The sequence below is a fragment of the Bombus pyrosoma genome, linkage group LG8 (genome assembly GCF_014825855.1).
Source record: "Bombus pyrosoma isolate SC7728 linkage group LG8, ASM1482585v1, whole genome shotgun sequence".
NCBI lineage: Eukaryota > Metazoa > Arthropoda > Insecta > Hymenoptera > Apidae > Bombus > Bombus pyrosoma.
Window position 1 is genome coordinate 3,600,368 of NC_057777.1, and position 18,535 is coordinate 3,618,902.

Here is an 18,535-nt window from a genome sequence, read left to right on the forward strand (position 1 = left end):
TGTATCTAACATAAATTCTATGCATTTTTGCATCTTTAAATTTTGCAGAAATACATAAAAATTTGCAGTGTATCGTATAACACGCATAATATTTAATATATTATGTAAATAAGTTTTATAGTATTGGTAATACTAATAAATTTTATAGTACATACTTGGAATTGACGATTTAAGTGATGGATGGACTGCAGATTTCTATGCATTTATTCGAAATTAAAAGATAAAATATTCATAATAATGTAGATATTATAATATTTGGTAAGTGGAACGAATCTCTATCTCGGTTCCATTTCTTTATTTTTTTCCATAAAGACATGAATTTGTATAAATATCCGCAGCCTAGCTATAGATAACACAATTGAAAAGAATTTTTTAATGTGAAATTTATCTATGAATATACCGAATCTTCGAGATTAAACTGTACCAATGAATATAAGATGGAGTAATATGTACTAAGATATACCCAATTAAGTTTTTAATTATAATAAGTACAATATCATAATATACTCATTTTTAATCTTTGCACGCGATAATGTCGCTTATATTACATTACTTATATATATTTTAATATAAAATAGATATTCTCACAGAGAATATGTATATTCTCATAAAGAAATAGTATTAATTTTGCACGATTCTTCATACATTTATCTTTGAAATCTGATAAAAATCTTGATACATTATCAAAGACTAGTTTAAGGTATACATATATCTGAGATATAATAAGCTGCATCTGTATTGATTTCAGTCAAATCAAAGACCAAAAGTATTGTGAAAAATAAACGACTACCTCCTTACCAACTAATTTTCTTATCTCTAAATAAACATTAATTCTAAAAAAATGTTGATCAGCATTGTTTTATGTTGACTACTTATTTTAATATAAAATGATTGAAGAAGAGAGTAACCTGACTGTCTCGTCCTAGTGATAGTGGAATTTCAAAATGTTTTATGTAACATATACATTATATACTAGAAAGTTTTTTATGATACAGTCGTGGACAAAAATAGACATTTTTATTGCACTTATAGTATCCTTATACTACATCGATTATTATTTAGTAATTAATTGAAATTAATATTTATATTTTTGTGTAAATAAGCTGTATTTAATGAAACTTACTTGATATTTATTTTCATCTATTTTTATTCCCAATCGCAAGTGTTCGAATACTTCCCAACCGCTGTATATTTTTCCTGCGTGATGTTTAAATTTCGCGCTACTGCGCAATGTCCGTAACGTGAAGAATGGATTTCGAATCTGCTCGCTCTATATTCAGTGGCTGAAGCGCGGAGTGGGAGTGTGTCAGTTCTAGATGCTGTGATGGATGAAGTTTCGTCAAACGGTACGTTTTTTTCGGCAAAGTAGAGTGTTATTTCTAGACGTATCGGCCGAAATCATAGTGTGATATACGTAACATTTTAAGTAGTGTACGCGACAAATGAATCGATCGATGATATTTTGTGTACGCTCGATCCTTCGAGGATCGCGTGGGCGTCCTGTCTTCCAAGTCTGTTGGCCCACGCTCTTCCAGAGACTTTATTTATGCGTTCTTTTCAACTGTATCATCTCAATCGTGTATTGACAAGGAAAACAATGCTTCGAAGAACATTTCATAATTCCGCTAATGTCCCTTTCTTATTGACAAGTTTCGATCGCCTTAGAACTGGCGATTTATTGTCAGCTGGTTGATAACTACTTTCTCAACGCTTACCTAATGTCAACCGTGAATCACGTTTCCTTCCTACTACACGTCCCTGACGCGCTCTGTTTTCCGTTTGACTGCGCCGTGTTTGTTTTCATAGCCGCAACAACTTCCAATTATTCGGAATTTAATGCTTAGGAAAATTTCTATCACTAGTACGCGTCGCGTTCCTATGAAAGTCATGCAAAAACGTATGTACTGCTGCTAATGTAAATAACTCGATACAGACGAAACGTTTAACGTTAGAACTGCCAAGTCTTTAATCTCTAATGTGTAATATATTATATATAAATGATTATACTATGCAAATAATCATGATTTTATCTCATAAACTAATATTAATTATATAATAAAGTACCAAAAGTAGCCTTACTTATTTAGTAATTGCATAAACAGGAAACCCAAAATCACTGTATTTTGATGGGTTTGATAGTTCTAATATAAAAAATGATTTGAAACTATAACCAAAAGTGAATTCTTTATTCAAATTTGCTTTCAATATTTTCTAGACCTGGGAAGTAGGGAAAGTGGTGGGACATTAACGTGTGCTGGATGTCTCAATGCAATTGATGAAGATGAATTTATACAGGCACTAAATCAAGAATGGCATATCGATTGCTTTCGGTAAAAATAAGTAAAAAGAATGATATATTGGCTACAAAAAGTATTCTTAAATCATTACACTTGTAACATTTACCTACTAATTAATTAGGTCCAACTATATTAAATTTTGTGTCATTTAGTAGTACTTTCATAAGATTATAAAAATTTGATACTGCTAAAAAGTATTTCATTGGAAAATAATTTGTGTTAACACTTTTATTTGCCATTAAAATTCAGTTGTAATATGAATAGCAACAGGTCATTCATGAAGCTATCATATTCTAGGTGTTCAGCATGTGATATTGGTCTATCCACATGGTACTTTGAGAAAGATGGCTTATTGTTCTGTAAGGATGATTATGGGGCTGCCTATGGTGAAGCTTGTCAAGGTTGTGGCCAAATCATTACGGGTCCTGTCATGTTGGCAGGAGATCACAAATTTCACCCAGAATGCTTTGCGTGCAACTCCTGTGGAGCCTTCATTGGAGATGGAGAGAGTTATGCACTAGTTGAGAGATCCAAGTTATATTGTGGGAGTTGTTACAAGAGACAGATGCAACCAATCAATAGGACAGCTAATTGTCCCTTCTCGAGAAAACCACATAGCATCAGATTAGTTGAGATACCTCCAAATTCTTCTGATCCTGAGAAACAGAGAGGAATTAAATTGACATTAGACACAACTCCGAATCCCCGAAATTGTGGTGCTTTACTTCGCATATCTGAGTATGTACAGGAATATATATTTGTTTTCATTCAGTAGTTAGAAGTTAAAAACAAGATACAGGGCTATAAAATAATGTCAACAACTTTTTATATTGTATTAAAACAAACGTGCAAAACAAGAGATGATAGAAAGTATTCATATCTAAAATAAACTAGTACTGCTATTGCAAAATTATATTGTTGTAGCTTTTTTATAAATATTTAACACTATGCATGAATGTGGTTATTTAAAAAATAAATAAATAAAGCAAAATAGATGAGCAGCCTCTAATAACTTTGAACTAAAATGCAGGTTAATGAGAAATGTTCGTGGAAAAATCAGTAAGCTGCTGGCCTCTGTGATGGAGGTTCTATTTAGACTATGCTGCCACTTCTCTAATCATAGGTACAGCATAACAAATAAATAATATGCACTAGATATTGTATTTGTTATAAGTTAAATGTGTATCTTTTAGTATCTGCTATTTAACTGCACGCAAAATATATATCTTGTGCAAAATAATTTCCTTGTGTGTAATATTATTTGTTTACTGCATAATATGTGCTGCTTAGATGTGTGAGCATGTAATATTTAGGATGAAGTGAAAGTTTAAATCATGCACTTCAGACAATTGCTACATGTTGTTTTACTAATATGATTTCAATTCTAATGTTATACTTTTATATTTATTTTAATGACATTTTACATTCAAATATATCTCATTTCTTTCACATTTTCGTATTTTATATCTCTTGTGCTCTGTATTTTATGTGTATCTCACAATTAAAAAGAAAAAGAGGGAAAATGTATTAGGTCACAAATAAACATGCAAATTAGTTCTACTGTTTAATTTCATTTCTAATATCTAAATTAAATATGAATTAAATGCACGCAGTTTTGCATGTTTTGTTTAAAAAATATATACATATATCATATATTTATGAATATTAGAAATGTCATGTGAAATGTGTTACAGACTGAATATGTCCAGTGATCTCATATCTTTGCACATTGGTGACCGCATACTCGAAATAAATGGCACTCCGGTTAAGGATCAGCCTATAGAGAGCATTGAAAATCTAATACAACATTCCGACACAGTTTTACAGGTAAATTTTATCCTACAACGGCAGTTTATGTCTTTACTATCTGTCCAAAAAATAGTTAATAATAAAAACAAAATGCATTGAACATTGCAGTTAACCATTGAGCACGATCCGGACGCAGTGTCTCGACGACCCGCATATTCATCGCCGACCGCAGCGATGTTGACATCGATTGCAAGTCCTAGAACAAGTCCCGAAAATAAAGAACGTCTATTTAAACGCCGAGATGAAGGATATATCAGTGGGACACGAAGCAGACAATTGCGGAGGACCAGGGATCCTATGCACAAAGAGCGTAGTAGCTCCATGTCGCGACTGCTTGACGGGTATAGATCAAGTTTCAAATGAAACGCTTTCATAATGTTTATCGATGCCTGAATATGTATTTATTTTAAAGTTTGTTCTGTAATATATTTGTAATATATTTATAGATTGTAATATATTTATAGATCTTCGCCCACAAATCCTACATGTGACTTAAGCAGAACTAGATCGTTTCGTGTCGAACCAAAGAATCAAAGAATATTTCGCGCCAGTGATCTAGTAAAGGGTGAACTGCTAGGTACAGGATTTTTTGGGCAAGTGTTCAAAGTCACACACAGAGATACCAACGAAGTGATGGTGCTAAAAGAGTTGTACAGAGTAGACGAAGAAGCTCAAAAGAACTTTTTAAAAGAGGTAAGCTTGCGTTTCACCGTCGCTGGATCCTTTATGTATCGCTATATTTATGTACATTATTTTATTCTTTGTTATTGCCCTTAACAGGTTGCTGTGTTACGTTCGTTACATCATAACAATGTTCTCCGATTCATTGGTGTTTTGTACAAAGATAAAAAGCTCCATTTGGTCACCGAGTACATAGCGGGTGGAACTCTGAGAGCTCTGCTTCATGATACGAACGAAATCTTACCGTGGGAGCAACGGACGTCGTTTGCTAAAGACATAGCCGCTGGCATGGCTTACTTACATTCCATGAATATCATTCACCGAGATTTGAACTCGCACAATTGTCTCGTACGCGAGGATAAGACTGTAGTCGTGGCCGATTTCGGCCTAGCCAGGATAATACAGAATGGCAATTCCCCCCACAGTCGCAAATACAGCAGACATTCCGACGGAGAGGTGAAAACATCAAAGAAAGAGCGAAAGAAAAGATACACAGTAGTCGGGAATCCGTATTGGATGGCGCCTGAAATGATGAAGGGCAACAAGTATGACGAAAAAGTTGATATATTCAGCTTTGGTATTGTAGTTTGTGAAATCATTGGCCGGGTTCAAGCCGATCCCGATTATTTACCACGCTCTTCAGATTTTGGCCTGAACCAAAACGTATTCAAAGAGAAATTTTGCTCCAATTGCCCAGAAATGTTTTATATGATCGCCTTTCTTTGCTGCGACCTGAATCCCGACAAGAGGCCACCTTTCGAAGTGATGCAGTTATGGTTGAAAGCGTTAGAAAAGCATTTATCGGTGGGCGCAGAATTGCCATCGCATTTGGAATTCGATGTTAGAAACTACACAGGATCGAGTACGAGTACGAGCGAGTCCACGACTCCAGAAACACTGACGCCACAATTGAAGCCTATTAAAGAAGGTCAAGTACACCAGGAGAAGAAACGATGCAGCGGTTGTGACGACAGCACGCTGGAACGCGAAGAAACTGTGCCTAGTAGCAATATTCTTCAAGTGCCTGACGTGATAACTCCTCGAGGAAGGTATACGAGACAAAATAGTAAAACGAACGAATCATCTGGAACCTCTGGTCGTTACTCGAGACAAAACTCGAGGTCTAAGGAAGCTTCCGTCGATAAACCAGACATTGTTATTTCTCCGGACTCTGGTGGATTCACTGGCTGCTTTCCAAGGCAAACTATCAAGTCGACCGAATCGCCTGCTCACTTTTCTAACGATAATCAGGATTCGTACGTGAAAAATGAAACGGAATCTAATTTGAAACGGATACCTACTATCGAAAAAATACGGTATGTGGGCAGAGCGAGTCCGAGCTCTCTGTCGGATACTCTTGAATACATTATCGATAACAAGTACTCGTACAAAGTGAATAATAATTTGAATTCCAAGTCGGCGGAGAAATCCAGTGAATATAATTCGATGAGCGGCGGCCACTCGAGAACGAAGTTGGAGGGCAAGTTCAAAATGCCGGATACGAATTCTGTTAGTTCCTACTTGAGGCAAATTGGAAAATCAATGAACGTCGTAGAGAAGGAAAGTAAAGTTGATGGTAAGAACAATAACGATACGAAGAAGACTGTAGGCGAGACTTCAAAATCATCGGCAGGCTCTTATCTCAGAAGGACAAAGATTTCTCCCACAAAAGAGACGCCAAAGAATGCATTTTCGCCGCAGAAGAACAGTCAATCCGAAGCTGGTACTTCGTTACAATCAAAAGTAAGTGTAAGCCCGGGAGAAGTTACCGAAGATGAGCCAATCAACGATAGGGTAACCAGGCAGGAAAGTAATGTTTCGGATATCGGTAGTATATTGTCTAGGCAAGGAAGTCTCACAGTATTAGATTGTACAGCCAAACACAAAGATAAGATGTGTAAAGATTATTCGCCTTTTAACACCTTGCAGAAGGAGGATCTCCGTAAAGAAGGCAGTTTCAGGAATAATACTGCGCTTCATTATACAGATAGTCTCTATTCGAATTCGAGTCTTTCCAAGAACGATAATTTTCTCTCGTACAATACTCGAAATGAGACTAATGTAGATAACAAAAAAGACTGCACCGCATCCACCCAAAATTGTACGAATTTCGAGTCGAGTAACTCTAAGAAGACAGTAATTGAAACGGCGCCGATGTATGATGGAAAATTGCCTAACTCTTTAACCGAGTACACCGAATGTTATAAAAATGTGGATCTATGCAGGCAGGATAGTTTCGGTTCCGACAGCGCAGTCGGTACCATGAGAAGCAATTTTTTCGCAGACTTAGATTTCGTTCAGTTACGAGACGGTAGGCATACACCGGATTTGTGCCATACTCCTGAACGGTGTTGCACTCCTAATCGGGCTGCGTCGCCGATAGAGAGCACAGCTTTGTGAAGTTTCCACGCTAACAAAGTAATCTATCATTCGTAATGAAACGAATCTTTACTAATCTCATTCTCTTACGCTTAATTGAAGATCTGGTAATTTAAGTTGTGTAGTTCTCATTCTCATTTTTCTAACGTCAATAACCTTAAAAATGATATACCATCAACACGAAGAGAATCTTTTCCTTTTGTCGACTGTGTTGGAATATTGTGTGACATCGTGTGAAAAAATATTATTAACAACTTGATGTCCAGTATTAATGAATCTAATGATCAGTTAGTATGAGTTTGAAATATATTGTGGATGGCACAGTCATGCCATCCAGATGATCCCTAAAAGGTTCGCATTCCTGCAAGATCTTGCCTTGTGGTTCTCATAAGCGGGAATTTATGTAATTATAAGACTAACGAAAGCATTCCATCCAGAATTCTTTTCAGAAATGGTGTTCGTAAACGCACCGATCGCGTGTTCCGCGATCAACAATTTTCAAAATGTGTTCCCGGAGACATTAAACAGCAAGTCTGGATCGTTACATTTCCAGTTCTTTATTCTCTGTGGAAATACGGGATTATATCGAAGAAGTTGTAAGCATTACTGTAGAGTCAGTTTTGTAGAATAGAGTGTAAAAAATGATATTCTTTACCGGATATATATGTACATCATACTGTAAAATATTATCCACATATATGATGGTGGTGTGCATGTACAGATTATTATCGACATGTATAAAATTTGGGCTCGTCAGTTATATCTTTGTTATTCGCATAGGAAATATAATTTTATTTGATTGATATTACATCTTTTCGCTTCTTATGTTCTCGATGTTATGTTTCATTTCAAAATTTTTATTTAACTTAAATGATTCACACGTTACACATACGCACGCATACACATGTTAACAAAGATATAAGTGATGATAAAAGTAGTATGATGTGTATAATATAAAAGAATGTAATATAGTTTTGTATATACATATTCCAACATTTCTCATGTTCAAAACACTGTTTACAGAACATATATTTAACAGTAAAAAGCTTTATATTCATAATGTAGAGACAAATCTTCTTTTGATACTATTAAAAAAAAGTTGTATTTCTATTCTATTACATTCTAATCGTAAACAAAATGTTCCCTAATTTAATCAAAATAGAGTGAGTGGTAGAGTACAGGATTTAAATGACTTACAATTGAATTTTAAGTCTTATTCAAACAAACAAACAAAAAATACGATTAATAGTTTTTATACAAATTAATTAGTAAGATTTTCACACTTTGTGTTGCATATAAAAATTTGTTCACTTTGTTACCCACGTTTCTTTCCTGTTCAGATTTTCATTAACGATTGGATATGCATTAACATTGTCTTCTTCCTATTGGGAAAAATTTTGATTTATTTGAACACTGTTGTTATTGAAAGCACTTCGATTCGTTACACCAAATAAATGTTTATTATCTGTGATAAAAAGTGTTTTGAAGCTGTCTATAGTTGAAAAATTTCAAGTGGGAGTAGACTGAAAAAACGTTACTAAAATAATGGAACCCCAATTCTTACTCTTTAATGTATAAGAAGAAAGAAAAATTACTCGCAGTACTAAACTAATAATGTATTGACGAAAATAAAAATGACAAAAAAAAAAGAATGAAAATTTTCCAGATATTAATTTCGATGGACAATACGAGCAATAAATAATACCATATTGTAAAACTTACATTTCGAAAACGAGTAATCATCATTTAAAAAAAGTGAATATGTACGAAAACCGATTAGAACAAAAGCAAGAGAAAGTAATGTCCGATTTAAATGTTTGAACAGCAGACAAGTATACAATGTTTAAACAAAAGATTTGATGTAAATCGTTGAAACATTCGAGTGAATTTTTTAATAATAAAGTTTTAAATAGAGATATATTTGTTTAGTTAAATTCTCTGTTTGACATTTAAAACGTTTGAAACCATCTAAGTGTCAAAATTGCAATCTTTTAAATTTTCAAGCTTCCGAACTACTTGAATCAAAGATGGTTGGCGTTACAGAGCGAATGTTTCAAAGTTACGAATAATATCTGCGCATGTCGAATATATTTAAAGACATTAGCGTAACAAATAATGGTCAACCGAGTAATCATGTATGAGTAATCGCGTGTATAATGTAAAACAGCGAGTAACACTCGTTGTAGAATGATTTTCAGCAAACAGTATTAATCTCGTTATCGTTGCTTACTTATGACTACCGTAGTACACAAGTAGGAAACTTTATAGACACGCGAAGGGCACAAAGAAAGACTCTGTAAACTTTTGTAAAAAAAAAAGGAACACGATGGAGAGGGGGAAGAAGAAGAGGAAGAAGAAGACGAACTTTGGAATGGTAGACACATTATTTTTATAGTCTCTGTAAATTGTTATGCTCCTTCTGTTCGACATATTTGGGGAACACGAGGAGCATTCACAAATCTTAACCCCTTGCAAATTATTTTTCTTTACACCAATAATCGAGTACACGATAGGATCAGAGCATATTTCGTATACTACTTTGTTACGGAAGACGAAATGAATCAAACAAAATCTTCGCGAGGCCTCGTGACAAATTAAAGGTTAAGCACGAAATGATTTCATTAGATGGGGATAGTTTTCGGGGACAAGATTCTGGAATAGAAATTCTCTCTCATCTATTTTTTTAACTGGATTCGTCAGATCTCTCTGTATCTTTAAATGGAAACGCTATGTTGATTATATATTCGTCATACACAGTGGCATACAAAAATATTTGAGCACTTATAGAACATAAAATGTTTTTATAAATGTTCGAATACTTTTGAGCTACTACATGTTTAAGTTATAACCTTGAAATTATGTTAAGATTGAAATTTTTAATGTTTATTTATATGACGTGATTGATCAACATAGTGTTAACATATTTCGTTTCACGGATCTATAATCATAATGTACAATGCAACTTGAGAATTTCTTTCGAGAATCTGTTTCCCAAAACTACAAAATGTGGAGACAGTTGTGTCCATACAGATGAAAAGAGCAATAAATGTATGTATTAATGTCGAAAAAAAGGACGTATTTGAAAGAGAAGAATGGATAGCGCGCACTTTGTTCTTTATATTGCACAATTTGTTAAAACTCGAACGATAATTTTTGCATGTGGTAAAACCACATTTCAATATCGATTATACTATATGTCACATTTTGACACGATAAAAAATTCGTCCCGATGATTGCTCAAAATCTTTGATCGACAGAAGTCGTGAACGAACCGTTTTTTATAAGTCTTTGGTACTTGTTAGTTGCGACATTTTCGAACTATTTTCCGTGCTGAAATTTATGCAACTAGGGAACAGACTGTTTTGTTTAACATTCTAGTAATACAAAGAAAAAAAGAAAAAAATAAATGGTTGAGAATAAATGGCTATGTTGTTTTTCTTGTTACGAAACTTTGTAGTAATTCAATAAATGTTTATTTATTCAAAACTGCAAAATAAACAAATTATACATATAAAATTTATATAATGATTATTTAAATTTAAATATTTGAAACCAGGAATTTTTCAAATTTTGAAACGAGCGACAGTTATCAACTGTCGGTAATTAGATAGTTAGGTGGCCTTTTTTATTTAACAATAGAATAGTAGGTAGCAGCACCTGACGCTTTAGCATTTTTTAAATAAAAGATAAAGCTATATTAAATATAATTTTTATGAAATCTTAAAAAGCTTCATGTATAAAGGATTGAAAATTACTTTAGTTTTTCAAAATCTCACACATATATATAACATATATAAAGTTACATATTTATGCAATGAAAATATATAAAAGTGACATAATAAAAACATCAAAGTCATAAAAATATATAATAAATGTAGAATCTAAAATACCTTTAATTTGCTGTTCTGATGTTGCTGAGTTACACAAAGTCTTTTCAAATCATGTCAAAGTGTTTCATTTCTATTTTAGTTATAACGCAACGAAACATCGTTAAAAACGTGACACTGTTCTAAATATGAATACTTTTTTATTAAACAATTTGCTTATCACTTGATTCGCGTTTAAGTTTTAATTATGGACACAATTAAAATGTAATTTAGCGAAAATTACGACGATGGACTCGTCTGTTATAACCGGAAATACAATTTTGGCGGTTAATAAATGAATATCTAGTGGCGTCACCTATTGACATTTAAAATTCAAAATTTAATATTTCAAATTTGAAAGAGACTGTAATATTCTAGTCGACGATTGGAATGTACATATTTTGTTTTTAAAACTTTTTACGAATTTTTCTTATAATAAGATTTTTAATAACAAAGCTCATCATTTTTCATAATAGAGTTCAGGGCCTGAATCAACCGATGGTAGCGCTGTTGGCGAAATATGACATTTCCGAGTAAACTATTGTACACATTTTATAAAAATGAAAGCAATATTCAATCGTTTTTCATGATATTTCTGTTAATCAGGTAAGGCTTATTCTGTATTAAACATTAAAGAAGTCCAAATTGCAAGAAAATTAAAAATATAATGGGTATGAAGTTTCGATCGGTAGTATTATTTTAGAATTTAAGTAGAATTATTTTTCTGATCGTAGAATGCATCGTGCATTAAACGAATTCCTATCACACGAAACATAAAAACACGTTTCAAATATAAAAAAATGAAGCATCTTCTTAAAGTCACTTTCTGAAATGGATTGTGTTCTAGAGGAGACATTGTCTGAATATAAATTCATCGTCTAGACATTCGCGAACTCGATATACATCAAAAAAGGGAAAGAACCAGAAAGAAGAATTCTCTCCAAATCTCTTCTTTAAACCATTACGATCATTTAGTATTCTAAAATACTTGCTATGTCATACGTTTTTGTCATTTGAACCACATAACCTAACAAAATTGACATTAAGATTGTATCGATCATAGAAAGCGCCACCGATGCAATTACATTTCAATCGATCCATGTGATCGATTTTCATTTAGAAGTTGAGCAAAAGTCGTTTCTTTGAATTTGGCTTCATTTGAAAGTTCTCATTCTCAGAAGACGTCGATTAGATGAGATATATTATAAAGCGAATCGTTTTTGTAGATGTATCTTTAACTGTCCTGTGAAATAGGATAAGATGATTATTCAGGACTACTGAGGATTTTAAGAAAATGTTACTAATCGCAAAATGTTGGTTAGAGAATCTTCAGAGGTATGTATAATTATATAACTCTTGTGTCAGTTATTTTTTATAGTGATTGATATTTTAAAACGAGCTATAATCTGCTAATATTTTTTAACAGTGTAACATTTAAAAAAATGATTTTATTATGTTTTAGGGTGTATCCAGATTCATATCATTTTCATAGTCTGGGTTATCACACTTGACATTGTTACACTGTGCAGTGTTATACTTAACACTGCCGCGTTTAACACAGTTTGAGGCTTCTGGACGAGAGCCATGTCCATTAAGAAAACATTTCTAAAATTCCAGTTAACATTGCAGTTAGCCTCGTCAGGAGATTAAAAGACGAACTACTATAACACTGTACCGTGTAAAAATGTTAAATATGATATAACATGTACAATCTTCAGAATTTCTTTAGCTAATTTAGGTAAAATGATAGTGTACGATCCATTCAATCGATTATTCACTCGTAACTCACGTGCGTTTTATTTTTTCAATCGATCTCGATAAAAGTAAGCGGCAAAGTGATTCCCAGCAGAGTTTTCGCGGAGATGCCGCTGGTATAATTTGTCAAGCGTGGCCGAAGGAAAGAGCGACGGCTTCGAGCGAGGAAATTTATGGGTCGCAACGTGTCGACGGAAACCTTAAATTTTAACGTCCCTGTCGCGTACTCGGCCGGGCCCTGCCCTGCCTGTTAAGGACCTTGTGAAGGGGGATTACGACTTGACTGCTACGAAGCGAGCGTGGAACACCGAGGGGTGGTCTCTCCTCTCTCTTCGCGGTGGGGGAGAATCAGAGAAGTATGGTGGTGGTTCTGTGGCAGGGAAGGGGGTGGCGTTGCGACGGTGCCACAGGAAAAGGTGTAGGGAAGAGGGTGGGTTATGGGGTATAACGCGACGAAGAACATCCGAATAAAATAATAATAAACCGCGGATACGTTTCAGCGCGCGTCGCTCCTTCTTCCGTCCTGATGCTTCGCCTGTCTCTCTTTCTGCCTCGGTCTTTCCTGTTTCTGCGTCGCCTGAAATAAATGAGTCGGGTCTAACCGCTTGAATCGAACGAGCATAATGAGTACAGGTTTGTGTCTCTTTTTCTTTTTCTTCTTGTTTGCTTTTTGTTTTTAAAGTTGTTCTCTATGGTAGAATTGGACAATTATTTTTTGCCTGGAAATTCGATGTATTCATCTTGTCATCATCTACATATTTGGTTCTTCTCTATGTTGTAGACGGATCGTCAGAGGTGTATGACGTTGATGTATTATGTCTAAAATTGAGTCCTTATTTTCTGTTTAATATTGGGAACAAAAGGCACATTCATTTATTTAATATAGCGATACATTCGAAGTTTACGAGTATTTAATGTGATCGATTATTTTTCTATGAATTGTCAGTTTTTGTTAGGTTGCTTATCGAAATCTTCTTTGTATTAATATGCCGCCATCATCGTTTATTTATAAAAAGATGATTAAGTTAATTTATACGAAACTGAATAATTCATTCATTTCGTCCGGCTGTTTTGTAAATGCAAGACCACCGAGGCTGCCGCCGGTAGACTGACTACATGCGAGTGAAACGCGACATTTTAAGGCTTGCGTGACACGGATCGATATAATTTTCTGCAGTTTAGATCGTTGCGAGAAGAGATGGATTCCAGGTACTTGGAAAAAGAAGGTTAACAACACCACGAAACAGCAATGTTCACCATGGAGCAATTTGCAAATGAAAAAAATGGATGATATTGCGAGAGGTTCAAAACACATACAATCAGCTTACTAGCTTATCTTAAATGTAATTCATTAGGGTTTAATTCTGTGTAAATCGATTACAAATGATACCGACTTATCAGTTAAAAGATAGTCATTTGAAAACGTTATTAGAGGCATGATAAACAGTAGAATATATCATGTACATTGACAAACGAAAAATTATAGATACATAGATATGTCTATGGAGAAATACCGAGTGCAAGACGAAGACAAACTTTTATCTATTAAAAAATTTAAGTCTCATCATTACTTATAAATCTATAAAATTAGGAATTTTTTGATGATAAAAGAATGTGATTGGATCATAAATGACTCAAAGGACGTAGCAGGGCTAATACAGAAAGCCATCCACGAACGTTTCGTCGGGTAACGGAGCCGGAGCGATCGACCTCACAGTTCGAACGACTTGGTATTCCTCGTGGTCGAATCGTCGTGAGTCATAGCGATCACTCGGCGGATTCGCAGATCATATATTTATCGCGGCTGTACGAAAAGCCCGCTGAGATGTTTCTTCTCAGGGACAAATCAATGGGGCTGGCGAGCCGGCGGTGGCCGTTTGATGTCAAGAAAGAGCTCGACCCGCTCGGATTCAGCTATCTCGACGTCGTCGCCGACGGCGGCATCCTACTGCGATAACGCCATTATGCGAATTCGCGATTTGCATATTTCAGAAAGCGCTGCACAGGAAAGCATAAACAACTCCGGCCGCTCCGCGCAACGAGAGCGCCGTGGCTTCCTCGTCAGAAGAGTTACACGCATGGAAGATTTACGGAGAATCCAACGGTTTCCCTTTTCCCTTCCTTCTATCCTTTTTCCTCCTTCTTCCGACTCGTCGTTTTCTTCGCTGTCTCACTTCTTCTTTTCTTTTTTTTTAGGGAACCTCCTCTCGCACTTTGTATTCAGGCATAAATGCATGGCGACGCGAAATGGGAATTGGCTGAATACCTCCAGACGATCATCTCGGGGACGGAGGAGGAAAAAACCGGTCCAACAGTTTTGCTAGACTGCAGCTCGCGGTTTTCGGGACGAATCCCGCGACCGAGGCTAATCCTTGGAAGACCATCTTTCGGCATGCTGACTGATGTGTCTCTCGAAATAGACAGAAGATCGTTTGTATATACACGATTTTGTTATTCAGCACGGTGTATCTTACTTCAGCAACTTCGCTGTCTGCAGTGTATGGAGAATACAGAATGTCTTCTCTTTTCCTACCTTTTATGTACCGTTTTAGAGTAAATACATCTAGGAGTATATAGCATAGTAGAGTTATTTGAGTCACCTAGGCTTCAACATCCTGAAAATATATGGCAATCGAGTTGTCAATGTATATAATATACGTCACTGTTTTATCAAAGCATTAATTAGGAGTTAAATATGTAATCTATTTTCAAGTATAAAAATTGTTCATAACTGATTTTGGTGAATTGCATAGCGGATTATTTAGTTCGACTCAAACATCCTTCCGAGTCAAATAACCCAGTCTAAATGTTTCTAGCCATTAATTTGGAGAAATTTAGATCTTAATTTAATTATGGAAGATAAATTCCAATTCTTCACAACATATATACAATTTATCTTCGTATTATTAATGTCGTATGCAGATAATGGTTTATCACGGAGATTCTTCATTTTCATCCAGCAGTGCTGACAACCGAGCAGAACGGAGGGCACGAGACCACCAACAGACAAGGATCGACCGCCGTAGATCGCCTTTTCCGCGCATTATAATGCTAACGGTCGCTTATCAGGACAGCATAAAATGTTTCAGCGCTAGTTTCGCCGCGATAAGTGGCGGAGCGCGCGAAACCCGCGCGCTCGCTTACATAAGTAATATAATTGATTCGTTACAAGCGCTCCTACACGACAGATAAGTTTATCTGTGACGCGCATCGACGAAACCGGTTAGATAACGAGCGCCGCTACATCATATAATAAGCTTTAATTATTCGGATAATGAAGCTCGCCGTCCTCTTCTAATGACAAATAACATCGGTTCAACCATAAGCCACTGCAGCGAAACCATCATGTCGAAACTTCCGGAGAAAAAATCACATTGGCTTTTCTCGACGTTTCCTTCGACTCTACGGTGTTACGGCCCTTTTAATCTGCTACTGTTCGTTTCGTTTGTAATTTCAATCTGCTCCTAGTTTACAGGTCACCCAAGACACGAAAAGCTATCTTAGAGAAATGTAATTTATTTATGATAAGCTGAAAATCATAGTTGTGTATGTCAAGATTTTGAGAATGTGGATTTAGTCATGTACCTTAACTTTTAAAAGCATCAAATGTTCCATAATTAATTAAGTTGCAACTTTATTCTTTGTCGCGATACGTTTTCATGACTTCGAAGAATATAAACGACTCTTGAAAAATGACTACTAGGAATGGTATAAGAACCTCAGAGGTACAGTGGTACCAGTGGTCCATAATTTTAAATTGTACGTCTTCAGTTGCTTTTGTTTCATCCTGTTCCAGTTTACCAGTTCGAAGAATCCCGAACAACCTGTTAAACTGATCGGACAAAACCTGGAAGACGTTGATCTTGGATGAAAGAACAAGTCCCTGGTACCAACTTCCATCTGGTGCTTTAACGAGCAACCATTTTAATAAACTCGTCACACCGGTGCACGGGCCAAGATCGAGAGCCTTTCCAGATCTCGAATTTCAATTTTCACGCGACACTCCGTAAAGTATCCAGAGGCAAGAAGGAACGCGGCAGTAAGGAATCGCTGAGAAAGATCTCGACGAAGGAAAAAACGCGTTTGCCGTCAAATACCAGCGATCAGGCGGAAAGAAAGGAGGCTGGATGATGTACCGGTAGATCCACGTTCCACGCCGGATATTTACGTGTAGCCCGATGGCCGAACTCCTGTCGAACATCGGGTTTTACAGCGTCGAGCAACGGCGTATCGTTGGCCATCATCGAGGACCAAGGATCCGGCGACTGGTTACACACAAGTAGATGGATGAAGGTGGCTGGAACAAGGTGGCGGTTGATGGGTGTAAATTCAAGATACGATCTTCTCCCTTCTGTGTCCCTTTCCAAGTGGATTTACCGACTGCTGCGCGTTCTGTCCGCTTTACTCGGTTTTTAATTATCTCCGGGGTCCCTGAGACAAAGGCGTCGCCGCCGTCGTCAGCCAGGTAAACGTTTCTCTGTCTTACCTCCTTTGGCCGACGAGGACCGGGGATGTCTGACGAACCTTCTGGAACTGGGACGTGACGTATCGGCGCTGGAAAGCTGAAGAATCCTGGTAATGAATCGATTGAATATGTAAATGGGCTTTTGAATTGTTTGGAGGAAGTTCAGAAACGAAAAATCGAGGAAGATAATTCTTACATGGATAAGAACTAACAGTCGTGTTTTAGAAGATATGCCACTGTAGTATTCGATGAGGAATTTTAGAAGACGTATGGATTATGGAACGCAAAGATGATTTATCGATTCGTTGGTTGTTCAAACAACGATATAAATTTAATTGTTAGATTAGGTACTTGGTTTATGATTTAGATTCCATGATCATGAAGTTGGCGAATGGTCTACATAGAGTTGCGCTAGGCCGCTAATAAAAGATGTCCCCGTCTGGTCGCATTATCATTTTAATTGCTTCGTTTTGTGCTGAACCTTTTTGCCAGATCCTTATCTTCGCGTCGGGACAAATTAGCACCCCGACTGTGTGTTCGGTTGAAACCTGTTCGCTGGAATCTGCAAATTACCTTTTCTGCCGCCTCGATATAAAGGACGCCGGACATTCGGAATGGCGCGAGCGCGCCTTTTACGCCAGCGATCTTGCACCGAGTGTTGCAAGTACAAATGAGCGAATTTACGTCCCGAAGAGCTACGACTCTCACTTTCGATGCATGTTAAGGAAGAGTAGCACCGTGTTTTGCAATTAGAAGCGTTAACCGTATGCTACTAGACCTTTGCAGGTTCTATTGGCGAAGAAATTCCTCTCGAAGGTAACCATAGCCCATAGTTACTGGGAAAAGTTTTGCAATTGAAAGCTACGAATGTTACAGAGTCTTTATAATAGAATACGTAGTAAAGTAGAATCTTCTTTACAGAGAATCGTCTGTAAGAATGGCCATGATTTCATCACTAACAACGAGCAGCCTATTAGCGTTGATAAGAAAAATTTCTGAGCACTAACTCACAAAGGTATCCTAACACTTGTAGAAATATTTTATGAATACATTATGCACGTTATATAAAGTACAGACTTTTAAAGAGAAGTAAACTTTTAGCGGCAGCATTAACTTACTTTCCGGGGCGATTGTATACAGCGCTAATGAAATTTCAAAATATTTTTTATAAGACATACAGTATATACATGAACGTTTACTAAGGTAAGTGTTCAAATACTTTTTTGAGCCACTGTACATCAAAGACCTCGGTTACAATTTCCATAATTTTTTTTATTCGTTCT

General features: G+C 36.0%; 1 protein-coding gene across 6 annotated transcripts; it reads left to right on the forward strand.

Annotated features, from left to right (window-relative positions):
• Nucleotides 1–22: 22 nt before the first annotated feature.
• Nucleotides 23–15,356, forward strand: LOC122569987 (LIM domain kinase 1). 6 transcript variants are annotated; one of them, XM_043731745.1, is made up of 9 exons: nucleotides 1,357–1,897; nucleotides 2,216–2,330; nucleotides 2,595–3,035; nucleotides 3,328–3,420; nucleotides 3,992–4,124; nucleotides 4,215–4,447; nucleotides 4,571–4,799; nucleotides 4,887–6,530; nucleotides 14,984–15,356. In XM_043731745.1, the coding sequence occupies exons 1-9, from the start codon at nucleotides 1,837–1,839 to the stop codon at nucleotides 15,047–15,049; spliced, it is 3,015 nt and encodes a 1,004-aa protein (XP_043587680.1). In that variant the 5' UTR covers nucleotides 1,357–1,836; the 3' UTR covers nucleotides 15,050–15,356. The 6 variants fall into 6 exon arrangements, with proteins under 6 accessions (XP_043587676.1, XP_043587680.1, XP_043587678.1 ...); XM_043731743.1 differs by lacking the exon at nucleotides 14,984–15,356 and adding an exon at nucleotides 6,717–10,587; XM_043731741.1 differs by lacking the exons at nucleotides 1,357–1,897; nucleotides 14,984–15,356 and adding an exon at nucleotides 23–1,346 and having other exon boundaries at nucleotides 4,887–10,587.
• The last annotated feature ends 3,179 nt before the right edge of the window (nucleotides 15,357–18,535 follow it).

Bases quoted from the DNA above. Each gene is read 5' to 3' on its own strand.
- LOC122569987 (XM_043731740.1), top strand. From the start codon at position 1,837: ATGCTTAGGAAAATTTCTATCACTAGTACGCGTCGCGTTCCTATGAAA. The intron at 1,898-2,215 runs GTATGTACTGCT...AATATTTTCTAG, and splicing joins TATGAAAGTCATGCAAAAAC to ACCTGGGAAGTAGGGAAAGT. The intron at 2,331-2,594 runs GTAAAAATAAGT...ATCATATTCTAG, and splicing joins TGGCATATCGATTGCTTTCG to GTGTTCAGCATGTGATATTG.